This window comes from Miniopterus schreibersii (assembly GCF_964146895.1).
Source record: "Miniopterus schreibersii genome assembly, chromosome: 20".
Classification (NCBI taxonomy): Eukaryota; Metazoa; Chordata; class Mammalia; order Chiroptera; family Miniopteridae; genus Miniopterus; species Miniopterus schreibersii.
In genome coordinates, this window is record NC_138122.1 from 25,798,681 (window position 1) to 25,824,473 (window position 25,793).

The 25,793-nt window shown below is 46.3% G+C and overlaps 2 protein-coding genes across 13 annotated transcripts in view; both read right to left on the minus strand.

Annotated features, from left to right (window-relative positions):
* The window catches only part of CLIP1 (CAP-Gly domain containing linker protein 1), a 66,899-nt gene extending 63,476 nt beyond the window's left edge, over positions 1-3,423 (minus strand). For 3 of the 10 annotated variants that reach the window (XM_081123136.1, XM_081123131.1, XM_081123133.1), the window contains exon 1: positions 3,224-3,334. The gene's annotated coding sequence lies outside the window, so the exon portion shown is untranslated. Of the gene's footprint in view, positions 1-3,223 lie in introns of all 10 variants that reach the window. The other 7 variants (XM_081123129.1, XM_081123134.1, XM_081123137.1 and 4 more) reach the window with 6 other exon arrangements.
* Positions 3,424-8,703: 5,280 nt separating this feature from the next.
* Positions 8,704-25,127, minus strand: ZCCHC8 (zinc finger CCHC-type containing 8). 3 transcript variants are annotated; one of them, XR_013997840.1, is made up of 15 exons: positions 24,734-25,090; positions 23,629-23,671; positions 21,451-21,525; positions 19,841-19,946; positions 18,713-18,790; positions 16,299-16,402; positions 16,116-16,181; positions 15,481-15,541; positions 14,864-15,006; positions 14,448-14,590; positions 13,687-13,808; positions 13,276-13,362; positions 12,916-13,027; positions 11,180-12,025; positions 8,704-9,468 (listed from the first exon to the last, which is right to left on the minus strand). XR_013997840.1 is itself a non-coding variant. In XM_081123502.1 (14 exons), the coding sequence occupies exons 1-14, from the start codon at positions 24,930-24,932 to the stop codon at positions 11,250-11,252; spliced, it is 2,115 nt and encodes a 704-aa protein (XP_080979628.1). In that variant the 5' UTR covers positions 24,933-25,127; the 3' UTR covers positions 9,675-11,249. The 3 variants fall into 3 exon arrangements, 2 of the variants coding, with proteins under 2 accessions (XP_080979628.1, XP_080979629.1); XM_081123502.1 differs by lacking the exon at positions 8,704-9,468 and having other exon boundaries at positions 9,675-12,025; positions 24,734-25,127; XM_081123503.1 differs by lacking the exons at positions 8,704-9,468; positions 16,116-16,181; positions 16,299-16,402 and having other exon boundaries at positions 9,675-12,025; positions 24,734-25,096.
* Positions 25,128-25,793: the final 666 nt, after the last annotated feature.

The window sequence follows — 25,793 nt, forward strand, 5'->3', positions numbered from 1 at the left end:
TGCCAACCTACCAAAAGAAAAAAAAAAGGGCCTGCTCTGTTGCCCTGATTGAAATCTGAAGAGGTCAGTCTTGAAAGTCTTATGTAGTACCATCAGTCAATATGGTTTCCCTTAAAAGCGCATTGAAACTCAAATGCTGATTTAAAGCACATGGAGCCCGGCCAGCATGGCTCAGCCGCGGAGCATAGACCTGTGACCCAGGAGATCGTGGTTCGATTCCAGGGCACATACCCAGGTTGTGGGCTTGATCCCCAGTGGGGGGCGTGCAGGAGGCAGCCAATTGATGACTCTCTCATCACTGATGTTTCTGTCTCTGTCCCTCTCCCTCCTCTCTCTGAAAACAATAAAGACATTAAAAAAAAAAAAAAAAGCTTAAAAAAAAAAAGCATATGGATTCTTTGAGTTCTATCTACAGGGAAAACATATACTACATATATTAAAAATATATAAGATGCTATAACAATTTAAAGCCTCCCTAAACAGATAACTAAAAAAATCATATCCAGGGTGATCCTCCCACTGCTTTCCAATTAAGATTTAGGAGACCAACATAAAGGTTTATATTAAACATAAATTTTGAACCATGAAACTTTTGAGAGTAAAAAAGGAAGGCTTTGCTTCCAGGAGCACAATTCCAGGAAAAAGCTCTACCTGCAAATATCAGTTACAAGGCCTCCCAGGGTTGAGCAAAGATCCTGCACACAAACAGGAAAGTATACACCCAATAGCAAGTCTGAACATCCAAGTATTGGTCTAGCCTTTCTGCCAGCCACTGAGGGTTCCACTGCCAACAAACTCTCTGCATTGCTTAACATAACATAAGCTCGGGTTCAATTTAGTAAGTTAACAAAATTCTTTTAGTAAGTTAACACAATTCTTTGAGTGCAGTTCCCCCACTTTTAACTTTCTTCATCAAAGTCACTAATAACATGGCATTCTGTACCTTTCACTATTTTAAAGCACTATTAATAAGTATATATTTAGAACTACATTTATGGCCTTAAATTATCTGCCCCCCTCTCAAGCCTCCACCTCAGGACCTTTGCACTTGCTGTTCCCTCTTCCCTCTTGGATCTACATTCCCTCACTTCCTCTAGATTTCTACTAAAAAGTCACATTCTCAGCAAGGTCTCCTCTGACCATTCTATCTAAAACTTAATACTCCCCCTTCCCTGTTTTGTTTTTTCTTACCATGTATCACACTATAAATTTTATTAATATGGTTATTGTCCCAACAGAGACAGCACTTAAAAAAACAAGAATCAAACATTACTAAGTTAAATTCACATGCATTTATGGGTCATGTGAGATGTGAGAGACTCAATATTAGACGCTGGGTTAAAAAAAATTATTTTAAATATAAATAAGGGCTCGAAATTCTAAACTTATAAATAATAGGAATTAGAGCTTATGTTGTGCTTAGACACCCGTAGGAGCTTAAGCAATTGTTGAAAAAGGTTGAAAAAGTAGAGAAGGGTGTAATCTTTATCTTCAGATGGAATACCTGCAGGTTTCCACCAAGTTTTAGTTCGTTTGTTTACCCCTTTGAACCAGGCCTAGAGGGAAGCCTAAGATGCATTTTTTCTCTGAACCCTAAAAACTCAGCACCAGTCTTCGGCCAAGCAATCACTCACTTCTTTGCTTTAATTAAGGCCGGCCTCACTTCTTGCTAGAGATTTACTATACTAATTTAATTATTAAGAACCTGGAGTCAAAATACCTGAGCTCAAATTCTGACACCACCACTTATTAGCTGTGTGACCCTGGACAAGGTGCTTAACCTTTCCAAGCCTCCCCTATAAAATGAAGATAGTGACAGCACCCTCATTGTGTTAGATTGATTAGTGAGATAAAACATATAAAACACTTGCCCAGAGCCTGACCCAAGAAGCCCTCAATAAACGTTAATTGTTATTTTCAGAGGGGAAAATGCCCCCAGGCTGGGGAGCAACATACCTGAGGATTCTTGCAATAGGTTATCAACGCCAAAGTCAAACACTATGATACTGAATGTCAACTGTAGTTTTTAAAAATTTAAAAAAAAACAACACCTTTTTTAAAAAAAAAAAAGCCAAAGTCAAAGACTTTAGTCTCCGGACTTGTGGACACTGTAAGTAACAGTAATAATAAAATAGTAACGACAACCAGAATCATAACCTTTATCAGCAGCAGCAACATGAATCCTTACTGAGCTCTTACTGGCCAGACACTGTCCTAACCTAAAACAGGAAGGCGAGGCTGCCGCATCCAAAAATAAAAAATAAGTTGCAGAATTTTTTCCACCCTCCTTTTTAAATACGGTAATTGGTGCCCAAGTTTTGCTAAAAACGGGTATCTACAAGGACTGCACATTTAACGTGTAATTTCTCCCTGCCCAAGAGGTGGGGCTGTGAAGGGAGGACCGGGTGGCGCTCGGCCCCGGCCAGATGGAAACGCCACATGAAGTGGACAAACAGCCCCGAGTTCAGGATTCACCCCCCAAACCCAAATCAGGTTTTTGAAGCCCGGGACGTCCCAACGAGGGGCATCGGAAGGCTCCGCTTTTAAAATAACCTCTAAACAAGTGTCATCTGTCCTCCGGGCCAATCCCCTGCCCAGGCAGGAGGTTCGGGGGACCGAGCAGCGGTGTGATTTCGGAAATCCTTGTCCCCTCGTGTCACCCACCTTCTCCAAGAATCACAGTCCCACCTGGGGGTGGGGAGGAGGGTGACGGGGACAAAAGCCACCGCCAGCCAGGCCAGGGCCATCCCGCCGGCCGGCGCCCGCCACGGAGGCCACGGCCATGGTGCCCTGGGTTCCGGCTCGCAGGCCCCGGGAACGGGGGCCTGGGGAAGGCTCGGGGGGCCCGGCGGCGGCGCCCGGGGGCAACAGGTCTGGCCCGGCCCAGACCCCCCAGGGCCGAGCGGAGGGGAGCGCGGCGCCGGGCGGGAGCGGCGTCCCGGGCGGCGCAGGGCAAGGAGTCCAAGCTCCATCTTGAGGCGGGCGGAGGAAGGGAAGGCCGGGCTCGGCGCGCACAGGGCGGGCCACAGTCCCGGCTTCCCCGGGGAGCGCCCCAGGGACCGCGGGCCTCCAGGGCCATCCCCCCGAGGGCTCCCGGGTGCCCCAGCAGCGTCCCGGCGCGCGGACGCGGCCCCCTCACGGACTCCGGGCGGCCCGGCGCGGGCCCCGCATGACGGGAGGGGCGCGGGGAGGAGGGACGGGGAAGGGAGAGGGCCCCGCTCACCGCCGGCCGCCGCCTCGCTCGCCGCCAGTCGCCGCCACCTGCACCTCTGCGGCCGCCGCAGCAGCAGCACCAGCAGCAGCCGCCGCCTCCCGCCTCCCGGCTCGTCGGCTCGGGGCGGGGTGGGGAGAGCGTGACGCGCCGCCGCCGCGGGGCCGGGCGGGCGCGCGCCGCCAGCGCAGGACACCGCCCGGCTCCTCCCCCGCGCCCCGCCCCCGGCCGCCCCGAGCCCCGCCCCCGGCCGCCCAGAGGCGAGCCCAGAGCCCCGCCCCCAACCCCTCGGAGCCGAGCCCAGAGCCCCGCCCCCAGCCCCTCGGAGCTCAGAGCTCCGCCCCCGGCCGCTCCGAGCACAGAGCCTAGAGCCCCGCCCCCGGCCGCTCGGAACCCAGAGCCCCGCCCCCAGCCCCTCGGAGGCCAGAACCCAGAGCCCCGCCCTCAGCCCCTCGGAGCCCAGAGCCCAGAGCCCCGCCCCCGGCCTCTCCGAGCCCAGAGCCCCGCCCCCAGCCCCTCGGAGGCCAGAACCCAGAGCCCCGCCCCCGGCCGCTCCGAGCACAGAGCCTAGAGCCCCGCCCCCGGCCGCTCGGAACCCAGAGCCCCGCCCCCAACCCCTCGGAGCCGAGCCCAGAGCCCCGCCCCCAACCCCTCGGAGCCGAGCCCAGAGCCCCGCCCCCAGCCGCCCAGAGCCCTGCGCCCTGCGCTCTGCGCCTGGAGCCGGCGCCCGCCGCGGCAGCTTTGTTTGCACCCGCCGGGTCCCAGGCGAGCCGAGACCCGCGCCCGCTGTCCCGCCCGGGACCAGCCTGCGGACCCGGTTGGGGTGGGAGGTGCGAGGGACCCCGAGGAGCTTGCGCTCCGGCTGCTCAGCATTTCAGTTCCGCGTTTCAGAAAGTGTGCCCGAGTGTGCGAGGCGCACCCCACGACCCCTTTGCAGCCTGGACCCCAGCCGGTTAGTTGGCGGCTCGGTCTTTTCTGTCCTCGCCCCCCCAGGCCCTGGGCGAGAAACCCTTGGAAACCGGGAGGAGCTGCGCGCACGGGCTCGGAGCCGGGCGCGCCCTTCCCCCCGCGGGGAGGACCAGGGCTCGGAGTCCCGGGGGAGCTGGAAGGCGCCGCCGCGGCCTGGGGCGCACGGGAAAGACCGGGCTAAAAACCCCGTGGAGCGAGCCCCGCGCTGGCTCCGTTGGTTGGAGAAAGGCCCCTCTCATGCGCCCAGCCGCCTGGACGCGAGCCTGGGTAATGCCGCGTTCCTCCCCCCTCCCCGCCCAGGGATGGATCCCTTTTAAAAGCTGCTGAAAGGGGCTGGCGGGGGGAGCGACGCCCGCTGGGCTGGCGCAGCGGAGGGCGGCCAGCATTTCGCTCCCACGGCCCATGGCAACCCCGGCGGCCCCGCAGCTCCTGGGAGGGATTCGCAGCCGCCAGGGTTTTGCAGCGAGCGGCTCAGCCGCGGGTGAGGAGGCCCGGCTTCCTCCTGCTGCCGGGCGGAGAATCGTCGGGAGGGTGACCCTTGGCTGACCTTTACTCAAAGCTCGGGGCTGCAGGGACCCACGGGCGCGCACAGAGCAGGGGAGGGCGCTGCAGTGGAAAAGCACGACGCTGGAACCAAGCAAATCCACCTGGGGGTCCATCCCCTCGACTCACATTTTAAGTCAAAAAAATGCTATTTCCTAATTCAACATCGCCCTGGTTTGCTAGCTCCAAGGTCAAAGCGGTGGTGGCAACCCCTAAAATCCATTCAAAGAAACTTAAACGTTTCTTTCTTTCAAACACAAAGCTAGGCCACACATTCTCTTCCTACCACCTGCCTGCTATGCCCGTCCTGATCTTTGATTCCCTAAATCAGGGGTGGGGAACGTCCGGCCCGCAGGCCTTATAGGGCCCTGAAAAATCATTTGCTCTGGCTCTGCCAAGGCCTAACCAAAGAGAAGCAGTTCCAGCCATCACATTAGGGGTGAGTTAAATGTTTGACCAAATATAGCAGATTGATTTTTAAGTTGATAATTTTGTATGGCCCTCAAATGATATATCCAATTGGCCTTTGGCAGAAAAAAGGTTCCCCACCCCTGCTCTAAATCATGAACTGCTAATACGGTTGAAACCCGTATTAGCTTTCAACTACCCTAATATAGCTGGGCGTCAATATTCTTCCATATATTCCCATATGAAAACTTTAAACTGGACCAATACAACAAACAATTGTAGTTGGTTTAGGCCAGGCACGGAAGGTGTGTGGTAGGATCAGAAGGAAATGTGTTTGAAGCCCATGAGAAATTTGCCCTGGGTCTAATCCCACAACCTGCCCTAATCCAGTTTCGTGTGTCACTCCTCGCTTATGACTAATGCAGCTAGCCTCCACAGCTGAAAACATTTGAGAATTCACTCTGGTATGAGGTCACTCCTACGGAGAAGCAATCTCGGCTATCTAGAACCATAGAAAGCTGAGTCCGGGGCTACCACTTGTATTTTCAGTGAGTCCTTGTATTACAAAAATTCTTAATGTCGTCACATTGTTGATAGTTAATTTTGTTTAGAAAATGTACTTATGATATCTAGAATTTGTGATGTTAGAATTTCCCATTACCATAGATACAATAAAAAGATTAGGATCGTAACTTTTTTTTTGGCATCATCTGTTCCTTCTTTTGCTTAGGTTATAAAATATTTTTGCCTTTTCTGCCTCAGTCATTCTTTCTAGACTTTTTCATTATTCCATATATAAGGAAAAAAAATCTTTATTCAGAAAGAAAGCCTAAAATATAGTGATAGGTTGAAGCATAGTGAACTGAATTTGGACAGTAATTAGTAAAATCATCTACATGAAAATAAACTTAGTTGTAAGTGGATAGTCTTATTAATTACATCATTTAAATCCTGGAGAGGAAGTAATTTTTCAATACCAGTTTCAGTCAATAACCACATTATTGGATATCAGATGGTGAATTTGCAAAATAAAAATTTTGCAAAATAAACCATCACGCGGAAATTGCCAATTCATAAAGGATTCAAAGATTTGACTCGTAACAATAGGACACCTGTGTACTGCAAAAGGTATCATAAACAAGTGAAAATAAACATGACAAATAAAAAACATAATTTTACAGTGTACTTAACAAAAGATATATATTTTTAATAAAGAGTTCCTATATATCAAGTAAACCCATAGAATGAACAAAGCATAAAAAGACAAGTCACCAAAGAAATAAAAATTGCCAATACAATGATCCTCAACCTGAAAATCTGGGAATGCATAGGTACACATGCATATGTGTATAGCTACACATATTTCCACAAATATGCAAAGGTTTACCTTTTAAAATGTTCACTGCAGCACTTAACAAAAAATTGTAAACAATATTGAATAAACTATTGATGCTACTATGCAGCCATTAAGAATAATACATTACATATACTGACAAGGAAAGTGTAGCATAATCTCATTTTTGTTAAAACACATACTTGTAAGACTTATAGATACAAAATACTAAAAATAAAAATAAAAAATTTCTTAGTATTTGCACAGGAAGTTATACCAAACTATGAACAATGAACAATGAGAACTGAAACTTGTAACTTGTGATTATATATATCTATATATATATATATATATATATATGAAGGACTTTTACTTTATATTACTTTGCATTTATAAAACAAGTATGTATTACATTTATAATCAGCAACAAAATCAAGAATTTCCATTTTGGGAAAGAAAAAAACATTCTGTGTTTAGAAAAAGGCCTGGTGAGAAAACAAATTTCGACATGAAGGATAATGGCCTGGGCGTCCTATCTATGGGTTATGGCTTTGTTACTCCTGCTTACAATTTAAAAAGTAAGCGTTTTAAACAAAGAAAAATAAAGCATCTTAATTTACTCTTTAAATGGTTATAAAAGGGTATATAATTTAACTGCAAATGAGAATGCAATGGAAGTGAAACCTAATGCTTGGACACTGACCACCAGCCGCTCACAGAAGGCTATGGGATGGGAATTTTACAGAAAGGCTGTTTTCTAAATTATAAAACCCACAGATTCAAAACCCAAGTGTGAATCGTGAGACCATGCTCTACAACACTATAAGGAAGGAGCTCTTTCACTTTAATCTCTTACAACCTCATTCCTCCCCTGTCTCCATGCAGGTATTTCTTTTGGAGATTTAAAAAAAAAAATCCTGTTTTATTGGACAGCTGCCACTTTCGATATTCCAATATTCTAGCTAGATTACTGTTGGCTTACAAAACATGCTTGTTCAGAATCTTCTAATTTATTAAGAATTGCCTGGCCGGTGTGGCTCTGTGGATGAGTGTCGACCCAGGAACCTGGAGGTCAGGGTTCGATTCTGGGTCAGGGCACATGCCCCGGTTGCAGGCTTGATCCCCAGTAGGGGGCATGCAGGAGGCAGCCGATCAATGACTCTCACCATTGAGATTCTCTCCCTCCCTCTCCCTTCCTCTCTCTGAAATCAATAAAAACATATTTTAAAAAAACAAAGAATATAGTCATGGCTCTATAATTGAAAACTATGAATACTTTAACAAAATAATCTTAAAAACATTTTAAAGTGAACTGATACCATTAAATCAAACAAATATATTAAGTTGAAGGAAAAAGAATTATCCTAAAATGCTTTAGAAAAACACAGCTGTGTGCATGTGGGATCTTGGGAACAGAGTCACGCCTTAGAAGCCACTTGGATATTCACAATTGTTACACCACCCTCGTTGGTTCTACCTTCTAATGATAATCTACAAAGCAGGAGACAGAGGGGAAAATTATTCCAGCGGAGAACTTGAAGAACAGAAGCAACTAGGAGGAAACCTCTTGTTGGTAGTAAGTAGACCATTGAATCTTTGACCACTAAAAGAAATGCCATCTTTTGAAAAAAGAAATTGGTCATTTGGTATTTTAGTAAGGCGGAAATTTCTCCACTTACCTGTTGAAGGAGATGACAAAGAGCTGGCTTTGTTTTAGCAACCTGTATATTGCAATGCACATTCCTCTGAACCTAAGGCAAAGATTAGAAACCGGTCCCCACCCCTGGGCCAAGTCCATCCTGAAGTCTAAGTGTTTGGTTATGACCTCACCTACCCACACCTGGAGACCTGTCACAGCATGGACAAGTGCAAACAACACCCTGGTCCCCCACCCAGTGTTCTTCATAATTTATACTCAAATACAGCAAACAGAATAAATTTTTTAAATGGGGCACCTACTAAAGGCAACTACTTCCCATTTTTCTGGGCCCCTTTCTATAAAATGTCTCCTCTCTCCAATTTATTCTGAATTCTGCTTAAGGATTTCTCTTCCTAAAACGCCTCTTGGATGTTTTCAGTGAGGTCACTGCACTGATAAATCTTTAGATCATTTTTCCTAATAAAATTCAAACCCCAACCCACGGTAAAGCAATCAAGAGTTCTTAGCATCACTGTCTTTTTTTCTACCATCCTACAATTGAGTGTCTGCTTGTTTTTTAATGTATTTTTTATTGATTTTCGAGAAAGAGGGGAAGGGAGAGGGAGACAGAGAAACATTGATGTGAGAGAAAAACATTGATCAGTTACCTTCTGTATGTGCCCCAACCTGGGACAGAACCTGAAACGCAGGTACGTGCCCCGACGGGGAGTCAAACCGGCAACCTCTCAGTGCACAGTATGACGCCAACCGAGCCACTCCTGCAGGGCAAGTGTCTGCTTGTTTCAATGACTCGTTTTCTTGCGCCATACATTTCAATGCTCATTGTCTATGGAAATCCTCCTACCTACCCTTTAAGGATTAGCTCAGAGGCTCTCTCTTTCCAGGAGTCTTCAAATACCCTCCAAATGAACTTAAGCCCGTGGCCCCGTGAATTTGAAGCCAGTCCTCCCGAGGTGCTTCTCCCACCACCCCAAAACAGCCCGTGTACCTTGCCCTCCTCACATGGCCACTCAGCGGATCTCATTAACGAAGAAGGAACATCCATCACTTTCTCCCACTGGTGGATAAGCTCCTTACAGCAAATTCTGATTGTCTTCTCTTAATGCCCCAAAGCGCATACAACTTAGCACCAGTTGCGTCCTCAATACGCAGAATTGAATACATCGAGAATTAGGAGCCGCCCTGGCTGGTGTTGCTCAGTTGGTTGTCGTCCCATTTTCCAAACGGTCACCGTTTTGACTCCCAGCCAGGGCACATGCCTGGGTCGAGGGCTTGATCCCCAGTAGGGGACGCGCAGGAGGCAGCTGATCGATGTTTCCCTCTCTCCTTCTCCTTCCTCTCTCTCTAAAATCAATAAAATCATATTTTTTTAAAAAGGGGGCACTTAAACAACCACTTTTGTGATTTAGGGAACAGGCAAGTCTCTGGTTGGAGACTGGCCTCAGTAACCACTGCTTGAATGCTGACGAGTCCCTTTAACCTCTACGCCATTGAAGTTCTTACGTTATATACATAGTGTGGTGACATTACTTATCCGATAGAAATACGAAGATAATGAAAGAGATTACTTTTATTACATACTTCAGCTCAGAAAAAAAGCCAAAAGTACTTAACATTTTATTCCATTTCTAGCATGTTCTGTGAGGGCCTTGAAAATAAATTTCCCCTTTTCATATAGAATTTCCTTCCCTTTATTGTTTATAGAACAGTCTACTGGATGGCTCAAGTTCTCAAAATGAAAATCTAGAATGGTTATACTTTGCTCCCTCTGCTGGCCTAAGGACAGGATAATATCTGGTGGGGCAAAGTAGGTTTACAGTTGCGAGTTCCCGAGAGTTTACTCTCGTATTATTACTTACTGTATTATTTTCCACACAAACAACTGTAAATAGACTTTTGCCCCACCTTAAACTACCTGAGACTAATAGTTCAAAATCATCTAAATGATTATCTTCATGAACTTGACTATAAAAGACGTAACAGTTTCCACATCAAGATAGGTAAAAACCATAGTTTCAGGTCCTGGCCGGGTAACTCAATTGGTTACACCCAGGTTTGGGGTTCGATCCCCAGTCAGGGCACATATAAGAATCAATCAGTGGTTGCATAAATAACTGGAACAACAAATCAGTATTTCTCTCTAAAATCAATAAATAAAAAGAAACACACACCATAGTTTCAGTACTTTCATAGATTTGACAATTAAAAGCAATTTTTTTATGGCTACTTTCTATTTTAAACTATTATTCTAGGGTTCACCTCTAGAATTTTATTTTATTTTTTTTACAAAGGCTAGCTGCCCTCCATTCTTTTCCCCCGCAAAATGATTACTTTACTATTCTGCTGATTCTATATTTAAGGATGAAAACACACAAATTTGCAATTTCTTGTATTTCCTTTGTTTTCCTGTTGTTTACATTTCCATTAATTTCTGCATAATTTACTTCCAAATTTACAGGGTTTTATATACTTATTTAACTGTGAATCACTTTTTTGTATTCAAAGCCTTAGGTTATGTATATGAAAACTAGTTTATTACGCCTTTGTACAGGATGAACATTACCTGTACAGCAAGCTTAGATGGAGGAGGCAGTTACAAAAAAGTAAAAGTGTTATTAAAATTGACATACGTAAATCACTTACAAAAATACCCCAAATGGGGTAAAGATGCTCATCCCTGATTTTTCTCATTTGGTTGTCAAAGTTGAAATGTGATTTTAAAATGGTTAGAATTTTTCCTTTTAAAAAGTGATATATTAAACTTATATACAGGGTAATTAGCAAAATGTAGAAAGGGGAAACGATGTACAAAAGACAGATAAAAACCATCACTCTGGGAGGACACTCACAATCCAAAAATAGTATAAACTTTAACAAACTATCTCTAGACCAGCTCATACTTACGTTTCCCCCCAAGTTTTTAGCAGTGAGAATAAAATATAGTAAACCAGCGAGCCTGATCTTTCCATTCATTAAAACAGGCCTGACTTTGGGCCACAAACAAGCCTCGGGTGGATTTTTAAACAGGGAGGGACAAACAGGAAGACAGTTTTACCTGTCCACTTAGCACTAGTGGCCAGAACGCAAGGTACAGGCAACCAAACAGGTCTTGCCCGGGTCAAGCGTTACTCGGAGGTCTTCTTGCTCTTCTGCTGGTTTCGGGGCGAGTTCTTTAACAAGCTTCTGATCCTGAGGTACATCCCCGTCGACTCTGCCATATTCTCAAATTCAAAGGGCGTTATTCCCGTCGCGAACTTGCTCATGTCAGGGATAGGGCTATGGGTTTTGGCGGCTGCGGAGGGACTGGCGTCCGCGTGCAGGAGCCTCTGGCCGCCCCCATTCGCGATGTCGCAGTCCGGCGCGGCGCTGCCGTTGCCGAGAGCAGCACCCACAGGGCTGCCCTGCGCCGCCTCCCCCCTGTCCTCGCGCAGCAGCGGTGCCTCGGAACCCGGGCTCGAGGAACGTCCGACTTCCGATTTCTCTGCGCAAGTGTCCGGCTCCTCGGGCTGCTCTGGCGCCTGCTTTTCCGCCGGTCTCGCCTCTGGGGCAGGGAGGTCTGGCTCGTTGGGACAAGGCGAAGAGGCAACCGAGTTTCCGGTCAGAGGCGTGTCGACAGGGATGTCAGAATCGCTGTTGACGCTCTCGGCCTGCTCCAGGGCCGCCCAGATCCGCCTCTGCTGCTCTTCCAGCTCCTCCAGAGTCAGGGTGTCTTCGTCCACGGGCGCAGGTGCCGTCCTGGTCTGCAGTGGGTCACCCGGGATCGGCGGCAGGGTGCCCTTGGGGAGCGGAGGCATGAAGGTGGGCGCAGTGTCCCGTGGCAGTGGGGCAGGCAGGCCAGGGGGCAAGGGTGGCTGAAACTGAGTGGCGTTCCTGCAGGGAGAAGCAGGCAGGGCCTCTGCATCTGAAATGAGAAAGTTAACAGGCTTCAGCTGTCACCACGCTTGGCTTCACTAACACGTGTTACTTGAACTCGGAGGCTTTCAGAGCTTCAATGGCCAAGAATAACTGGCTTGAGGGGAAAACTCTGTGGATACTCACACCACGGCCATTGCCTCATCCTCAAGCCACCTGAAAAGAACACCTGCAGGGGGAGCTGTGGGACCTTCTGGTGCCCGGAACATTAACCAGCCCCGCAGGGAAGTCTGTTTTCATGCTGTGAGCATCATTTTAGAGCCAGGCACTACAGACAATCGCATGGTGAAATGGAGAGATTTCTAGGGAGTCTGCTGTAACCGAGGGTGGGGTTCGTGGGAGAACATAGAATGCTTGATGGGAAATGCAGGCTGGCTGGACCGCTGAGTGTGTGGAAGGCTGAAGGAGACAAGGCCGAGCAGACAAGGCTTATCTCTAATCTGTCTCTAGCCTAGACTGTGCCCGAACTGCGGGTTCATGTAGCCAGATGTCCCAGACACAGCAGATCCAACCTGTGCAAAACAAAGGATCTTTTTCTAAAACCTGGATTCTCCTCTCTAATGGCAGCAGCCGCGATATCTGGTTAAGGACTCCAAAACTGAAAGCTGCTGGCCACCTGCGAGCCCACCGCACCCTCTGCTGCACCCAGGATCGGGGCTCTCTGGGGCCCGCCCTTCCTGGCACACTGTCAGAGCCACTACGTTACTTCAGGCCGCTCCTGTTGGTCACTTCAATAAACTCAATAAAAATGTAAAAAAGGGCAGAGCAAAAGACCCTCTCTCCAGCTGGGGCGCATAAGGGCTGCCCCTCCCTCAGGGCCGCGGGCGCACAGCCTGCGCGTCCCGCCCCAAGGGAACCGCAGCGCGCGCCGGGACCTACCCGAGGCTGGCTCCATGTGGGCGGGCGCCGCGCTGCCCTCCTTCTTCGCCTTCTTTGGACTGGTTGGGCTGGACCGAGACGAAGGCCTCTTGGAGGCAGACCTCACACTCGGCTAACGGAGAAGCCAAACCACAGTCAGGCAGGGTAGGCGGAGGAGGAAGCCACCCCTCGCTTAAATGTGACGCAGAAAACCAACCTGAGCCACGTGTAGGTGCCGGGTGAGCTCAGCACCCTTTCCTCTCACTCACCAGAAAACAGAGCTTGTACACAGGGCAAGGGAGGCAACAGGCCGCTAACGCGTGACGGAGTCCCACGCCAGGGGCAACACACTTTCAGAGGGCACCCCGAAAGTCCCCTTACCGCTTGGAAGTTAGAAGTAAGGAAGCTGGCGAACACGTCCTTCTGCTGACAGGCCTGCATGGGTATGGATCCAAACACCCGCCACTCCTGGGGGGGGAGGCATGTGCTGGGAAAGCGGCGCGCTTCGAGGCTTTGCTCAAAGCACGTAAAGGGGAGGTCTCAGATTACATTTCTGCTTCACATGTGACTTTTCCTTTTTGGGGAATTAATGCAAATAATGGTGCACTGAAGGAAAAGTAAACCTCAACTCTGATGAATATAAGATTTCACTTAAGAGTCTAGCCAACATAGAGGAAATTAAAAAGTTAAACACGTAAGTAACACAGTTACTTCTTTATGTAACGGTGATTACTAAATAAGCTAACATTTTGAACAATCTACACATCTCAGAATAAAAAACAATATACTTACATCTGGAATTCCTCTGGGCGTAGATATATTAAAACCCGGATAGTTTACCAATTTCGAGAGATCATAAGTGACATTTTGATTCTGTTGTATTTCTCCAGCTTCTGTTTCCCCATTGGCATCATCTATTACAGACCATCAAAAGGGTTAATATTGCTAGAAACCAACATCGGTCCCTCTCCAGACCAAAAGGAGACCTAGAAAGTGCTTTATGTGCAAGGCAAGAGCATTACTCTGTGAATGGCTTTAATTACAATGTCTGAACCATTAGATCAGACTGTTAAACAATGAGAACAGGTTACTTTGATAAAATATTTAAAACCTTGGAAAATCTGGTTCTTCCATGGGTTGCTTAAAGTCTGTTTTGTGCCTGGCCATAGTGACTCAGTTGGCTGAGTGTCATCCTGTGCACCATGAGGCTGCTGGTTCAATTCCCAGTGAGGGCACATGTGGAGGGCAAGGGATCGATGTTTCTCCCCCGCCAAGCATGTCCTCAGGTGAGAATTTTTTTAAAGTCTATTTTGCAATGATCCTATGATCTGCCCAATGCTCTATCCCAATGCTTTTTTTAATAAGCTTTTATGTAATGCTTACTATGTACCAGATAGTATTTTCAGATAGTGTTTTAAATAGTTTACAAGTCGTATAATTCACTTAATCTTCTCAACAACGCTGAGAGGTGGATACTATGAAAACAGTTCACAGGTGAGAGTGGTCTCTGCTACCTGGGCACACTGAAGTTGCCTTATCTAATCTAGCATTACCTTTCCCATCATAGAGCGCAAGCCCCGAATTCTCCAGCTCGGCCTCTTTGAGCCATCCTGGGGGGTATCCTAGCTGGCGCATTCGATATATAAAAGGTGGAAGGCTCTTGTCCGTCACGCCCAGTGCATCCTGAAGTTCCTCACTAAGTAAAAAGAAAAGAGAAAGAAAAAAGACTGTGTTCTTGTTGGGATGAAAACACATACTACATCGCTGTTTTAAAACAATTCTATCTTACATTACTCAGCATGTGACACAGTGCCTGTCAAATACATAGTTAAGATTTCAATGAACACTTTCAAATGGATTGATGTATATCATTGAGAGCCTTGCTAGAGAAAACTTATATACTGATAATTACTCTAAATACACACTGTCTCACAGAAATGACATTCTATGGTGAATGGACAGGAGTTACCTAATAACTCCTGGCTTGAATCTTCCAAATCTTTCTTCTACTTCGTCTGCATGGTACCGCTGCTGAAAATTCTGATTGTTTGTCTCCCCACAGGCATCCAAGTACTCTTTTCTCTTTTCACTTATTCGAGCAGCATTCCGAGGCTAAACAGTAATGCATTTGAAAAGAATGGTATCAAGCACTTTAGAAATATTTCAGAAATTAAATAAATATGAGCACTTTGCTTAGGTCAAGCAAACAGACTGTTTCGGTTTTAATGTATAACGAACAAGTTTAAAAGAGGGTGGATATTTTAGAAAAATAAGCCAGAAAGAGAAGCAGTCACTTGAATTTCTTATTACTTTAGTATTCCTATAACCTAAAATCAAGTTTTTAGAATACGCTGTCTAAAAATTGACTCTCATAATGTTCCATTCATCTCAAATACAGAGGACTGTAATCAAGTTTTAAAACAATCTAATGCCTTCAAATTTAAGTACAAATTTGAAAAGATTTCAAACTCAAGCACCACAAGAAATTAACATAGAAAGTTTCTTTGTATCACACAATGTGATCAATATGTTGAAAACATTAGAAAGCTCTGGTTCAAAGATATTTTTTAGAGAAGAAAACTTTACCATTGAGCAATCTTTCATTTGATGGTCTTCAGAACCACAATTGAAACAGTGAGGCCTTGGCCTATTTGGTCAAAAAAACACAGATTTTCACAATGTAAGTGAAACTATAAAAGCAAATCAATAAAATCCTAGAGGACAGCAAAGTGTGTCAAAGAGAAGAAAGCGCATCGATCACAGATTACTGAGATCTGCAATGGGCACACTTTCAGCTCCTGTACTTAGTGATTTAAACAAACAGTACTTTTAACCAAGAACCCCAAGTTCCCGACTCATCTGTTACCTCTGAGCTGTCAGTGGTTAGTACCAGAAGCACTGAGGCAAACAGACCATTCTTCCTTTAGGCAACATGGAAAGGGGCAGATGGTTTCAAGACAGCAATCACAGTGACAGCAACAATTAAACCTTTCCACCCACCCAGACACACCAGGCATGAACCAATGAATTCCAATCAACAGAAGATCAATTTAAACGTTTAATACAGGTCTGTACATTAAAATTATAGCTTCATCTGTACTTTATTGACAGTAAGCCAGCAATAAAGAATATTAACTTTTCAAGCTAAAAGAGTTTATGATTTGGTTAAAAATAAATTTTAAAAAGCAGAAAACAAAACAAAAACAACTCCCCACACAAACCTTTTTGCCTTTACTTGTATTTCTTGCCCTTCTAGAGAAACAATGTGGCTGAAGACTTGATGGTACCTTTAGTGAATTTTATTAAGGAATAGTTATCATAGTCTGCAAAATTGGGTAAGGTTTTTTTAAAGATAAACTTAATGGCAAGGTGCATAAAAGATCTTCATTCACTATGTAGGATACTTGGGTATTTCCCATCCTTCGGTAAGCTGAGGGTTTTCATTTAGTAGCGGTTGCCCCAATTTATCAAGGCAAAAATTAGTAAAATACAGGACACTTCCTACAACCTGCAGAAAACAAGTCAAAAAATATTGCTATTGAAGCAGGAAAAAGAAGACAGTAGATAAGACTATGATTAATCGCTGTAACAATTATCTCGGATGAAATTATCAGAAATAACCAACTGCCTAGTTAAAGGAGCCAGATTTTGATGTGTAAGTAAAAGCTACATCTTTACATTTCCCTATGCCTCCACGATTACTGAGTTTTTCCTCTCTGGATCATTACTATCAGCTGCACCCTCTCTGGACTTAAAAAAAAAAATAGAAACTTGCCCACAGCTCTCACTTTCCCCTCCAGCTCCCCGTTTCTTTGCTTCCCCTGCAGCAAGACTCTCAGAAAAGTTGTCTATATTTATTGATTCCATTTCCTTTCCTCTCAGTCTTTTCCTTCCATTTTTGGGGAAAAATTTCAGACAGAAAAGTTGAAATGGTACAATGAACACCCACGTGCCCTCCACCTAGACTGTACAATTGATAACTGACGTTTCTGTATGCACATCCCTCCTCTCTCCCTCTCTCTCACACACACACACACACACACACACACACACACACACACACAATTTTTCTCACATTTACTTTTTACTGAGCCATTTAAACAAAGTAAGTCACCCCCACTATCACCTTACTCTAATCTGTCATTTTATCTCACCTTAGAGAGCACATTAACTTCCTAACTGGTTTCCAGCTTGTACATGCAACCAGCTACAGACTTTCCACAGAGCCAGCTCTTTTAAAAATTCAAGCTATATTATGTCACATGTCTACATAAAACAATCCAATGGCTTCTCATCTCATGCAGAGTAAAATCCCAAGTCCTCTCTATGGCCTGTAAGGCAACGTAAGTGGAGCCAGAGGCATGGATTCAAACCCTGGCTTCACCGCTTACTAGCTAAGGGACTGCTGGCAAGTCCCTTAGTCCCCATGTCTGTTTCCCCACCTGTAAAATGAGATAGATAACAGCATTCTCAGGAGTAATATCTGTCATGAGCTTAGAACAGTGCTGGCTATAGAGTGGACAAAGTATGCTTGCTTCTGCCTCAGGGCTTTCACTTCCTTTCCTACCATGCTCCTTTCTCAAATGCAGGAAGACTCACTCCCTGCATCTCAGGTCTCGGTTCAGAGAGGCTGTCCGTCACCAAACCCTCAGCACACAAACCAAAACCCCCCTTACTCGCTCCTCAGCCTGTTTTAGTTTTCTCCCGGGCACTGCCTTCCCCACTAAAATGTAATTCAATGAGGGCAGGGACTCTGCCTTTTTTCTTTCTTTCACGACTATGTCTCTGGAACCTAGAACAGTCCATGGTACAAAGGAGCACTTAGCAAATATTTATCAGTGTTTATTAAAATTAACAAATGTGCAAAATTCCCAGTTTCCAGGCAGGTGCCACTAAACCCCCCAAACCTCAGTTTAGAAGGGAAAAGTGATCTAGTTCAAATCCAGAAATCTTTCTTTCAAGTGCCTGATAGCATCTGTCTTTTGACTCCAGTAACATGGAATTCACTTTTTAAAAAAACGAGACAAACTACTTTGTTTTTCACATGCCTGAGAGAAATTCCTACCTACTAAATGGTGAGTTGAAATGTGCCTCTTTGTTCTCAATCCAATCACTGGGCCTAGTCCTGCCACTTGGCACTACACAGGGTGACCTGAAATGACACCTTTGCAAATAATAGTCTTTTTGCAGAGATGTGAAATCCTTTGTGCATCACTTCAAGGAGGGTTGTGGGCTCTTCATCATCCCAGCAACCCCACGTCTCTAAACTGTGGTTTCTCAATGGGGCACATGAAAACTAGACTTCCTTTAACAGCATCCGGGGTTCCATCATCATCTTCAAAAAATTTTAAGTTACAAAAGTCACACCACTGCATCGCATTGACACTGCTAAATTCTACACAGGTACTGAAAAGACCTACACACAGGTTCATCCCTGTCAAGCGTCTTCTATTATAAATCTGCCATCTGCCAGGTTGGCTGTTTCTCCCTCTCAGCTTCAACCATTTACCAGTTCAGCAAGCATGCTTTCCATACCTTCCTCAAAGTTCTTGAAAATAAACACAGGTCAGGACAAAAATAAAGTCCTCCAGACAATGTCTGTTTTGCCCCCAGGTCACAAGAAAATAGTTATTAAAAAGCAAACCATAGTATTTAGAGGCTGAAGCCTACACTGTTGTCCGTAACAAATTTAATGAAAGAATGTGTGACCACCTGATGGCACAGGCCTCTGCCACATCATCGCTTCAACACTGCCCAGCTGACACGGGATAAGAAACACGTATCTGCAGAATTCTAAAGCTAAAATGCCCAAACTTACACTAAAAGCTTCCTTGTTGTTTTCAACAGCACAGGATTCTTCTACTTTGTGGTCCTCTTCTAGCATAACACTGGATGGCTAATACAAAGGAAAACACACTTTACAAAGGGTAACCAGTTTTCAACTTTACAATTTAAATATTAGCAATTTGAACACACTCACTTTATTTTCTAACACGTACCATTAAGGTATATAAAAATTTGAATTCATTAGTCATAACAAGGGTGAGTTAAAGAAATTTCACAAGTAGGAAATTTAAAAAGATATTAATATTAATTATGGAAATTTCAACACTGAAACTGGCAAGGCAGACTTTATCTTGAAATCAGGTAACCAGCAAGATTAATACATTAATGGTCAAAACTACTATAACCTTCACTGACCTCAAGCCACTAAAAAATTCTGAAGTGTACCTTAAATCAAAACGTTAACAATATTTAATATGATTTTTATTATTAAATGTATTTTCCAGTTCTTAAATCTTTAAAAATTGTATATAGGTGAAAACTAAAGGTGATTTAAAAATTTAATTAATCAGAATACTCTGTTCTCCAACCTCAGAGAATAAACAGCTAAAGATCCTTACTTGACTCTACTTACCTTAATTTCTTACTTTAAAAAAGCCCAGAAAACATAATTCTGATTTTTTTAAACATAAATTCATGCTCTAATATTCATATTAAAGTTTCTCAGATTTCTTTGGGCACGCTATTGATTTTTTTTTAAACACTTAGAGGAGGAAAAAAAGGACAGTACATGAACTGTTGGTTTTAGAAAAAAAGGATCCATATTTTATAAACCCCAGAAATACAGATTTTGGGGGAGGGGGGTCTAAAATTAATTTTCTATACAAATCCCCGCGTTCAAGTTAGGGAATGAATAGAAAGCCCCCAACTCTGCGTGCAGCGAGGTCTGACTCTGACTCCCGTGGGAAAAGGAGCCACATCCAGAGCCCGGGGCTGCACCGGGCACTGCGGGGAAAGCAGTGCTGCAGGCTGCAGGCTGCAAGGCGGGAGGGGACAGGCGGCCTGAATCACGCAGGTTCTGACTCAAGGGGACCCTCGTGGCCTGGTAACCAGCAGTGAAGAGCACAGCCCCTAATCTGACAGTCCCTTCCGTTAGAAATACCTGGGGCACAAGGTTAAAGGGCGTCTTTTCCACGTCATTTTTCTGCTGCTCCTCAAATCTTTTTACTAAGTTTGACACAAATTCCTCTATTTCTTGATGATATTGCCTGCGTAAGAGCACAAAACGGTCAGAACTCAGACAGAGGAAAACATGGTACAGACTGAAGTCACGATTGTGTCACGTGTCACTTCTGTGACTTGGTGTTTCAGGTTCATCAAATCATGGTCTCGCCGTAACACTCAGGATCTATTCCTGAGGAAACCACACGTCAGTGCCAAGTTAAAAAACGATGGTGCTAACCTAACGGTGCTTGGCATGACAAGTATTTGTGCTAAGAATAAGTGGATTTTTAAATAGATTTTATGTATTTAACTTCTAAATACATAATACATGCAAGTGGTTCGATAGCTGAAAGAAGTCAGAGGGTTACCTAACGAAAGGCCCCCTTCCCACCCTGTCTGCACGCTGCCTATTTCTACCACCCTATGCACATATGAGGAAATACTATATATAAATATTAAATTTGAAAAAGTAAAACCAAAATACAATGCAAGAAGAACTACTGAGGTCTACTTTCTCCAGCTTTCCCGGTCAAGAACCCCGTTCATTGAATATTCTTCAGCCTCAGTCCAGGAGGTGCCCAAGGAGCCCAGCTTAGGCCCCAGCTGGGCAGCCAGCTTCCTCTTCACAGACCTGGGGATCTGTCAAGTCCCTTTAGCTCTGACATTCTAAGATTTCTGCAGGTGAAACACCAGGTGAGTGGTGCAGAAGTCTGACTGCTGGGAGCTAGAGTAGATCCTGATTCTAATCTGAAGGTGACAGCGGTGCCACAGCCCAGCTGCGCCCAGCACCTTGCTGCTGCTCCACTCACCACTAGCTTCCCCACCCCTCAGACCCTCAGGCTCCTCTTCTGCTAAGACAAAGAAGGTAATGGGCCTGCCCCACTGGTAACACGCTGTATATGGTTCCCTTTACCATCTTCACTTTGCCCAGCACGTGAGAGAATGTGATTAAGTGACATGGGAGGGGGCAAACAACTGTCTGAACCAATCTTCAAGGAAGGGACAGGGCACAGCCTCAAACCATTGCAGAACTCCAGCAAGCACTGCGGGAATGCAGTCACTCTACACCCGAGTACTCTGGAAGGCTTTCTGCAAGGGTCTAGATTTGATATTAAAGTATATCGTGTGGGGAAGCTTTCAAGATAGTCAACAGGGAAAACTGTTACCTGACGTGGGCAGAGAAATGGCTAACACCATTGTTGCAGTGCTAGTGTTCTTATTTTTATTATTTATTAGAAGCTATTTATTGGGTTCTTACAGGTGCTTGTTTGGCTACCTAGGTGGTGGTTACTATTAGTACTGTTTCCCAGTGAGGAAAGGGGACTGCAGAGGGGGTCAGCGGCCTGCCCGGGTACACAGGCGTAGAAAGTCAGAGACCAGATTCCAATTCAAGTTTACAGGACTCACGTCCTTGCTCTTCACCAGGACTCCGTCCACTGTAAGTGCGAGAGTAAGGACGGTGCGGGCGCAAACGAGCACCGCTTCCTACAGGACACACTGCTGCACAAACACCAATTCCTCCCATTTAGAAAAGGGAAAGCCACTTACTTGGAAATAACATTGTTCATAAACAGAATCTGTAGTAAAGGTCCATCTAACTTAGTGTTGTTCACCAGTATTCCACTGAAACAGACGTTAAAACATATTCTTAGAGGAGTTAAAGTAAAACTTGCATATGTACATATGAACACACGACCTATATAATTCTTAAGTACCACGGATCATACAGCATTTTACATATATGATCAGGAACCACCAAAAACTCCCATTTTCTCAAGAAAAATCTGTTTCACCACTTTCCCTGCTTAATGGTTTTACACATATTTATATACATAAAAATATAACATTTTAAAAATATATCACACAAGAAATAAAAACTGCGGTTAATCTTTCAGTTTCCAACCAAAACGTCTCTTTTCCTAATGGTTGTTTCTTTACAAATTGGGGAGGGGAGGGAAGGACTGGGCAAACCAACCAGCAGGTTATAAGAATACATTTCTGAAAGAATCAGAGTGAATTTGGCTTAGAACTCTATGGGGAAACAACACTATAGATAAACGAATAGGTTCTTTTCGGAGGGCAAAGCACACTGCACTAAATATCTCAGACCCAAGACTCTAGGGTAGAGATGTGAAGAGCACACTGCTCTGGATCTCCCTTTCAAATACTGCAAGGCGACTGGGGGGGGGGGGGGGGGAAGGCCGCCGGGAAGCCTGCACTACGCCCCTGCGGGAACCTGGGACCAGCTGAACCCCGGCTCCCCCTCACCTGCCTCACCTGCCTCGCATTCCCCTTCCTGGAGGGCATGTGAAATACATCACTCTGCACTTGGAATGGTTCTCGTCAAACAGAGAAATGAAATTAAAATATGGGAAAGTTCAGAGGCTTGTTTCAATTTAAGCAAACTTCAGTTTTTGAAAAATATATCCTGCTTTTAAAATCCCATGTAATTGCACGGTCTCGGGTTGGAGTCCAGTCTGAACCATCAGTTACAGGCACCCGGCTGGGGAAATTCGAACAGGTACTGGGCTGGGAATGTTACCAAGGAAATCATGACAATTATCAGGTGTGATAACAGTTGTTGTGGTTATGCACAAAAAAGTACTTTTAAAAATAGTATGCATGCTAAAATATTTGGGGCGCAATGTGCGTATGGGATTAGAAAAAAATATGGCAAAATGGTCACTGTGAATGCAAGGGATGAAAAGCGGGTATTAATTGTACTGTCCTTTCCATGGTCTTCGTTTGGAAATTTTCATAACACGAAGGAAAAAAACAAACAAGTAAACATAATGTTTACTGGATAAAAAGGGAAACCTCGGATCATGATGGTTCCAAAGTAAGGATTAAACCAAGATGCTTGGGGTACAAGTTTTAGGGAAATAATTTTATTTCTTTTTCTTGGTTTTCTGTAGAACGCTCTATCAGTTTGACAATGTGGAGGGCACTGATTCTAAAAAGAAAATACTATTTCTTTTTCATGACACTAATGCCTACTTGTTATAAGTTGGCAGAGCCTATGATGCCATAGTCATTCGAACTTGGGTGTTTATAACCTACTTTTAAATAAATACTTGATGTTTAAGTAATCAACCCTATTGGAAAACATGCTTATCTAAATAAAATATATGTAAGATGATGACTTCTGAGGAATCGTAGTTACAGTCAATAGTTAATCACTAACCAAAAGCGAGTTTAGAGTGCGTCTACATTCTCAAACTTCACCCTTTCAGTCACCAGCGCAGTCAGTTTGGTCCAGCAGGTGCCAGGGGCAAAAAGGCCCGTGTGACGACCCCACCCGCGGCCCCCGATTCTGACAGCTTGAAGGAATATAACCTTCCATACAGGACGCTGGTCCTTGCACAGGTATTTCAGATTAATTCTGCAATCCTCGGTCTAACTACCCGGAAAGGTCCGCCGGGCTGCCCGACTCCCCTGTTCTGAACATCAAGTCAACACCTTCTGGACTGTTTCACAAATACTTTTTCACCCAGTAGGTCGGTTTCATGCAGTTATGAGAAGTCAAACTTTTACCTCCAACAAGTTAACCCTAAAGGATCATGAGTAGGCTCAACAACAACATAAAACACCACAAAACAAAAATGGTACAAAGATCCTCAGCAGCCCTTTTTATCAAAAACCTGCGGTTATGACGATCAGGATTAAAAAAATAAATAAAAATAAAGGCCCCCCCCTAGCGCACGGCACGGTTCCCAGGTCGCCTACCTCGGCCGAGTCAGGATGTTCAGCTTCCGTCGGAGTTCCCGATGTGACCACGCGTTAAGGAGTCCTCGGGCCTCGTTCAAACACCCCGGGAGGTCGTAAAGAACAGGCACCTAACTGTGGCCGGCGGCGTCGGGAGGTCACCCGCGTTCCGGGGACTCCGGGCGCCTGGGAGGCGACGCGCGCTGCGCCTCCGTCCCGCCGGGACCTCCGGTCGGGAAGCGGGGTCCCCGGCCCGCAGCGCCGCCGGGTCCCGCCCCGAACCAACCCGCAGGAGGCGCCGAAAAAACGTTTCTTCCCCCCGCGCGACCGCGGCCGGGAGACCCGCCCTCAACGGCGCCGAGACCTTTCACCACGACACACGGAACAGAAAGGCGCCGTGAAAAGACCAAAAAACCAAAAAAACACAACAACAAACAAAAAAACCGACTTGGAAACACTAAAAGGTAACTTACCAGCCGCTTTCTTTCCGGGATCGTGACAAATCCTCAACCACTCGAACCCAAACTATCTATACACCCAGTTTAATAATAATAATAATAATAATAATAATGATGATGAATCCCTACGACTGTATGTGAATAAACACACCAGCGAGTCTGGCTACCAGGGCTTGTCCTCGTGCAAAAATAAAAAAGCGGAAAGAAAACCGGCGGGAAGCGCCCACGCGGCCCCCAATCGTCGCCAAGCCGCGGACCCTCCCTCTCTGCACCCCTGGACCTTGCTCAAGGCCCCCAACTCTACATCTGGGGACCGCTCGCTTCTAGGGATTTTTTTTAAAAAAATCAGGTCTACGCCCAAGTCCAAGTTTCCGAAACCTTCCTCACACGCCGCCGTGACGGGACTGCGGCAACTTCAGACCCAAGAGAGGGGCGCCCCCGCCCCCCGCCAAGTCGACAACCCAACAGCGGCAGCGGGCGCACGCAGCCCGAGAGGCCGGGCCCGGGCTGGGCGGCGGGAGGAGCGAGGCGAGCCCGGGGGCCCGCGGGGGCTGAGGCCGCCGCCGCCCGAGGCCCCGAACCCCGAACCCCGAGGCCCGGAGGCCCGGGCCGCCGCTGGGCGCGGGAGGAGACGACGCGGGGCTCGGGCCCGCGCGCGGGAAGGATATTCTCGGCGCGGAGCTGCTCCAGGCTGTCCTCGCACTGCCGCAGCCGCTCCCGCAGCTCCGCGTCGCCCACCCCGTGCTCGTCGCCCTCGTCGCCGTCGCCGTCCTTGAAGCGCGTGTGAACGGGCTTGGGAAGCGACTCCTCCGGGTGGTCGAACGCCTCGAACAGCTCTAAATCGCCAAAATCCACCTCTGCCGCCATCTTGGGCTGTGGGAAAGATCCGAGGGGAGGCGGAGCTGGCCACCCAGGCCGGGGGCAAGGATCGTAGGGCGGCACCTCTCTCTTTCTCACTCTCCCTAGGGCGCTAGGCCACCCTGTACGGTTTTCTGCAAACGTAGGCCCCGGAAGCTGCACAAGGGGCGGGCGGGTCCCGAGAGACTACGACTCCCAGAATGCAATGGCGCCCCGCCCCTCACGCCCGCTTCCCAGGTGGCCCGGGAGCGTGGCATGCTGGGACTTGTAGTTCCTAGGCGACTGTTCACTCATTGTTTGCATTGCGCACTGGGATTGGTCCTTTTCAAACGTTAAGAAAGCTCGAGTGAATCACCGTGTTCAGACAATGCGGGTTGTCCCGGTCCTGCAGCGGAGGCTGGAAAAGGAGCGCAACGCGTGGTTTATCCCGGGTTCCGCGGTGCGTGCCAAGCAGCCATGAGCGCCGGGAACGCCAGTTTGATCGTGGACTACCGTTGTGGTCTTGGACAGCTATTCAGTTTACTGGGCTTGCTTCCCCTTTTCACGAAAAACTAGCTGGATTGTCCTGGCTGGGTGGGTCGGTGGGTCACCAAAAGGTTTCGGGTCCGATTCCCAGTGAGGGCACATACCTAAGTTGTGGGTTCATACAGGAGGCAACCGATTGATGTTTCGCTCGCACTTCAATGTTTTTGTCTCCCTTCCTCTCTCTAAAATCAAGAAACATATCCTGGATGAAGATAAAATGAAATGCTAAATTAAACAGTTTTAGATTTGTCTTTTGCACGGAAAAGGGGACACATGTTGACAAGCTCAGGGGAGGCCGGCATGGCGGCCTTGCAGAGCTAAACTCAGGAGACCTTAAGTAGCCAC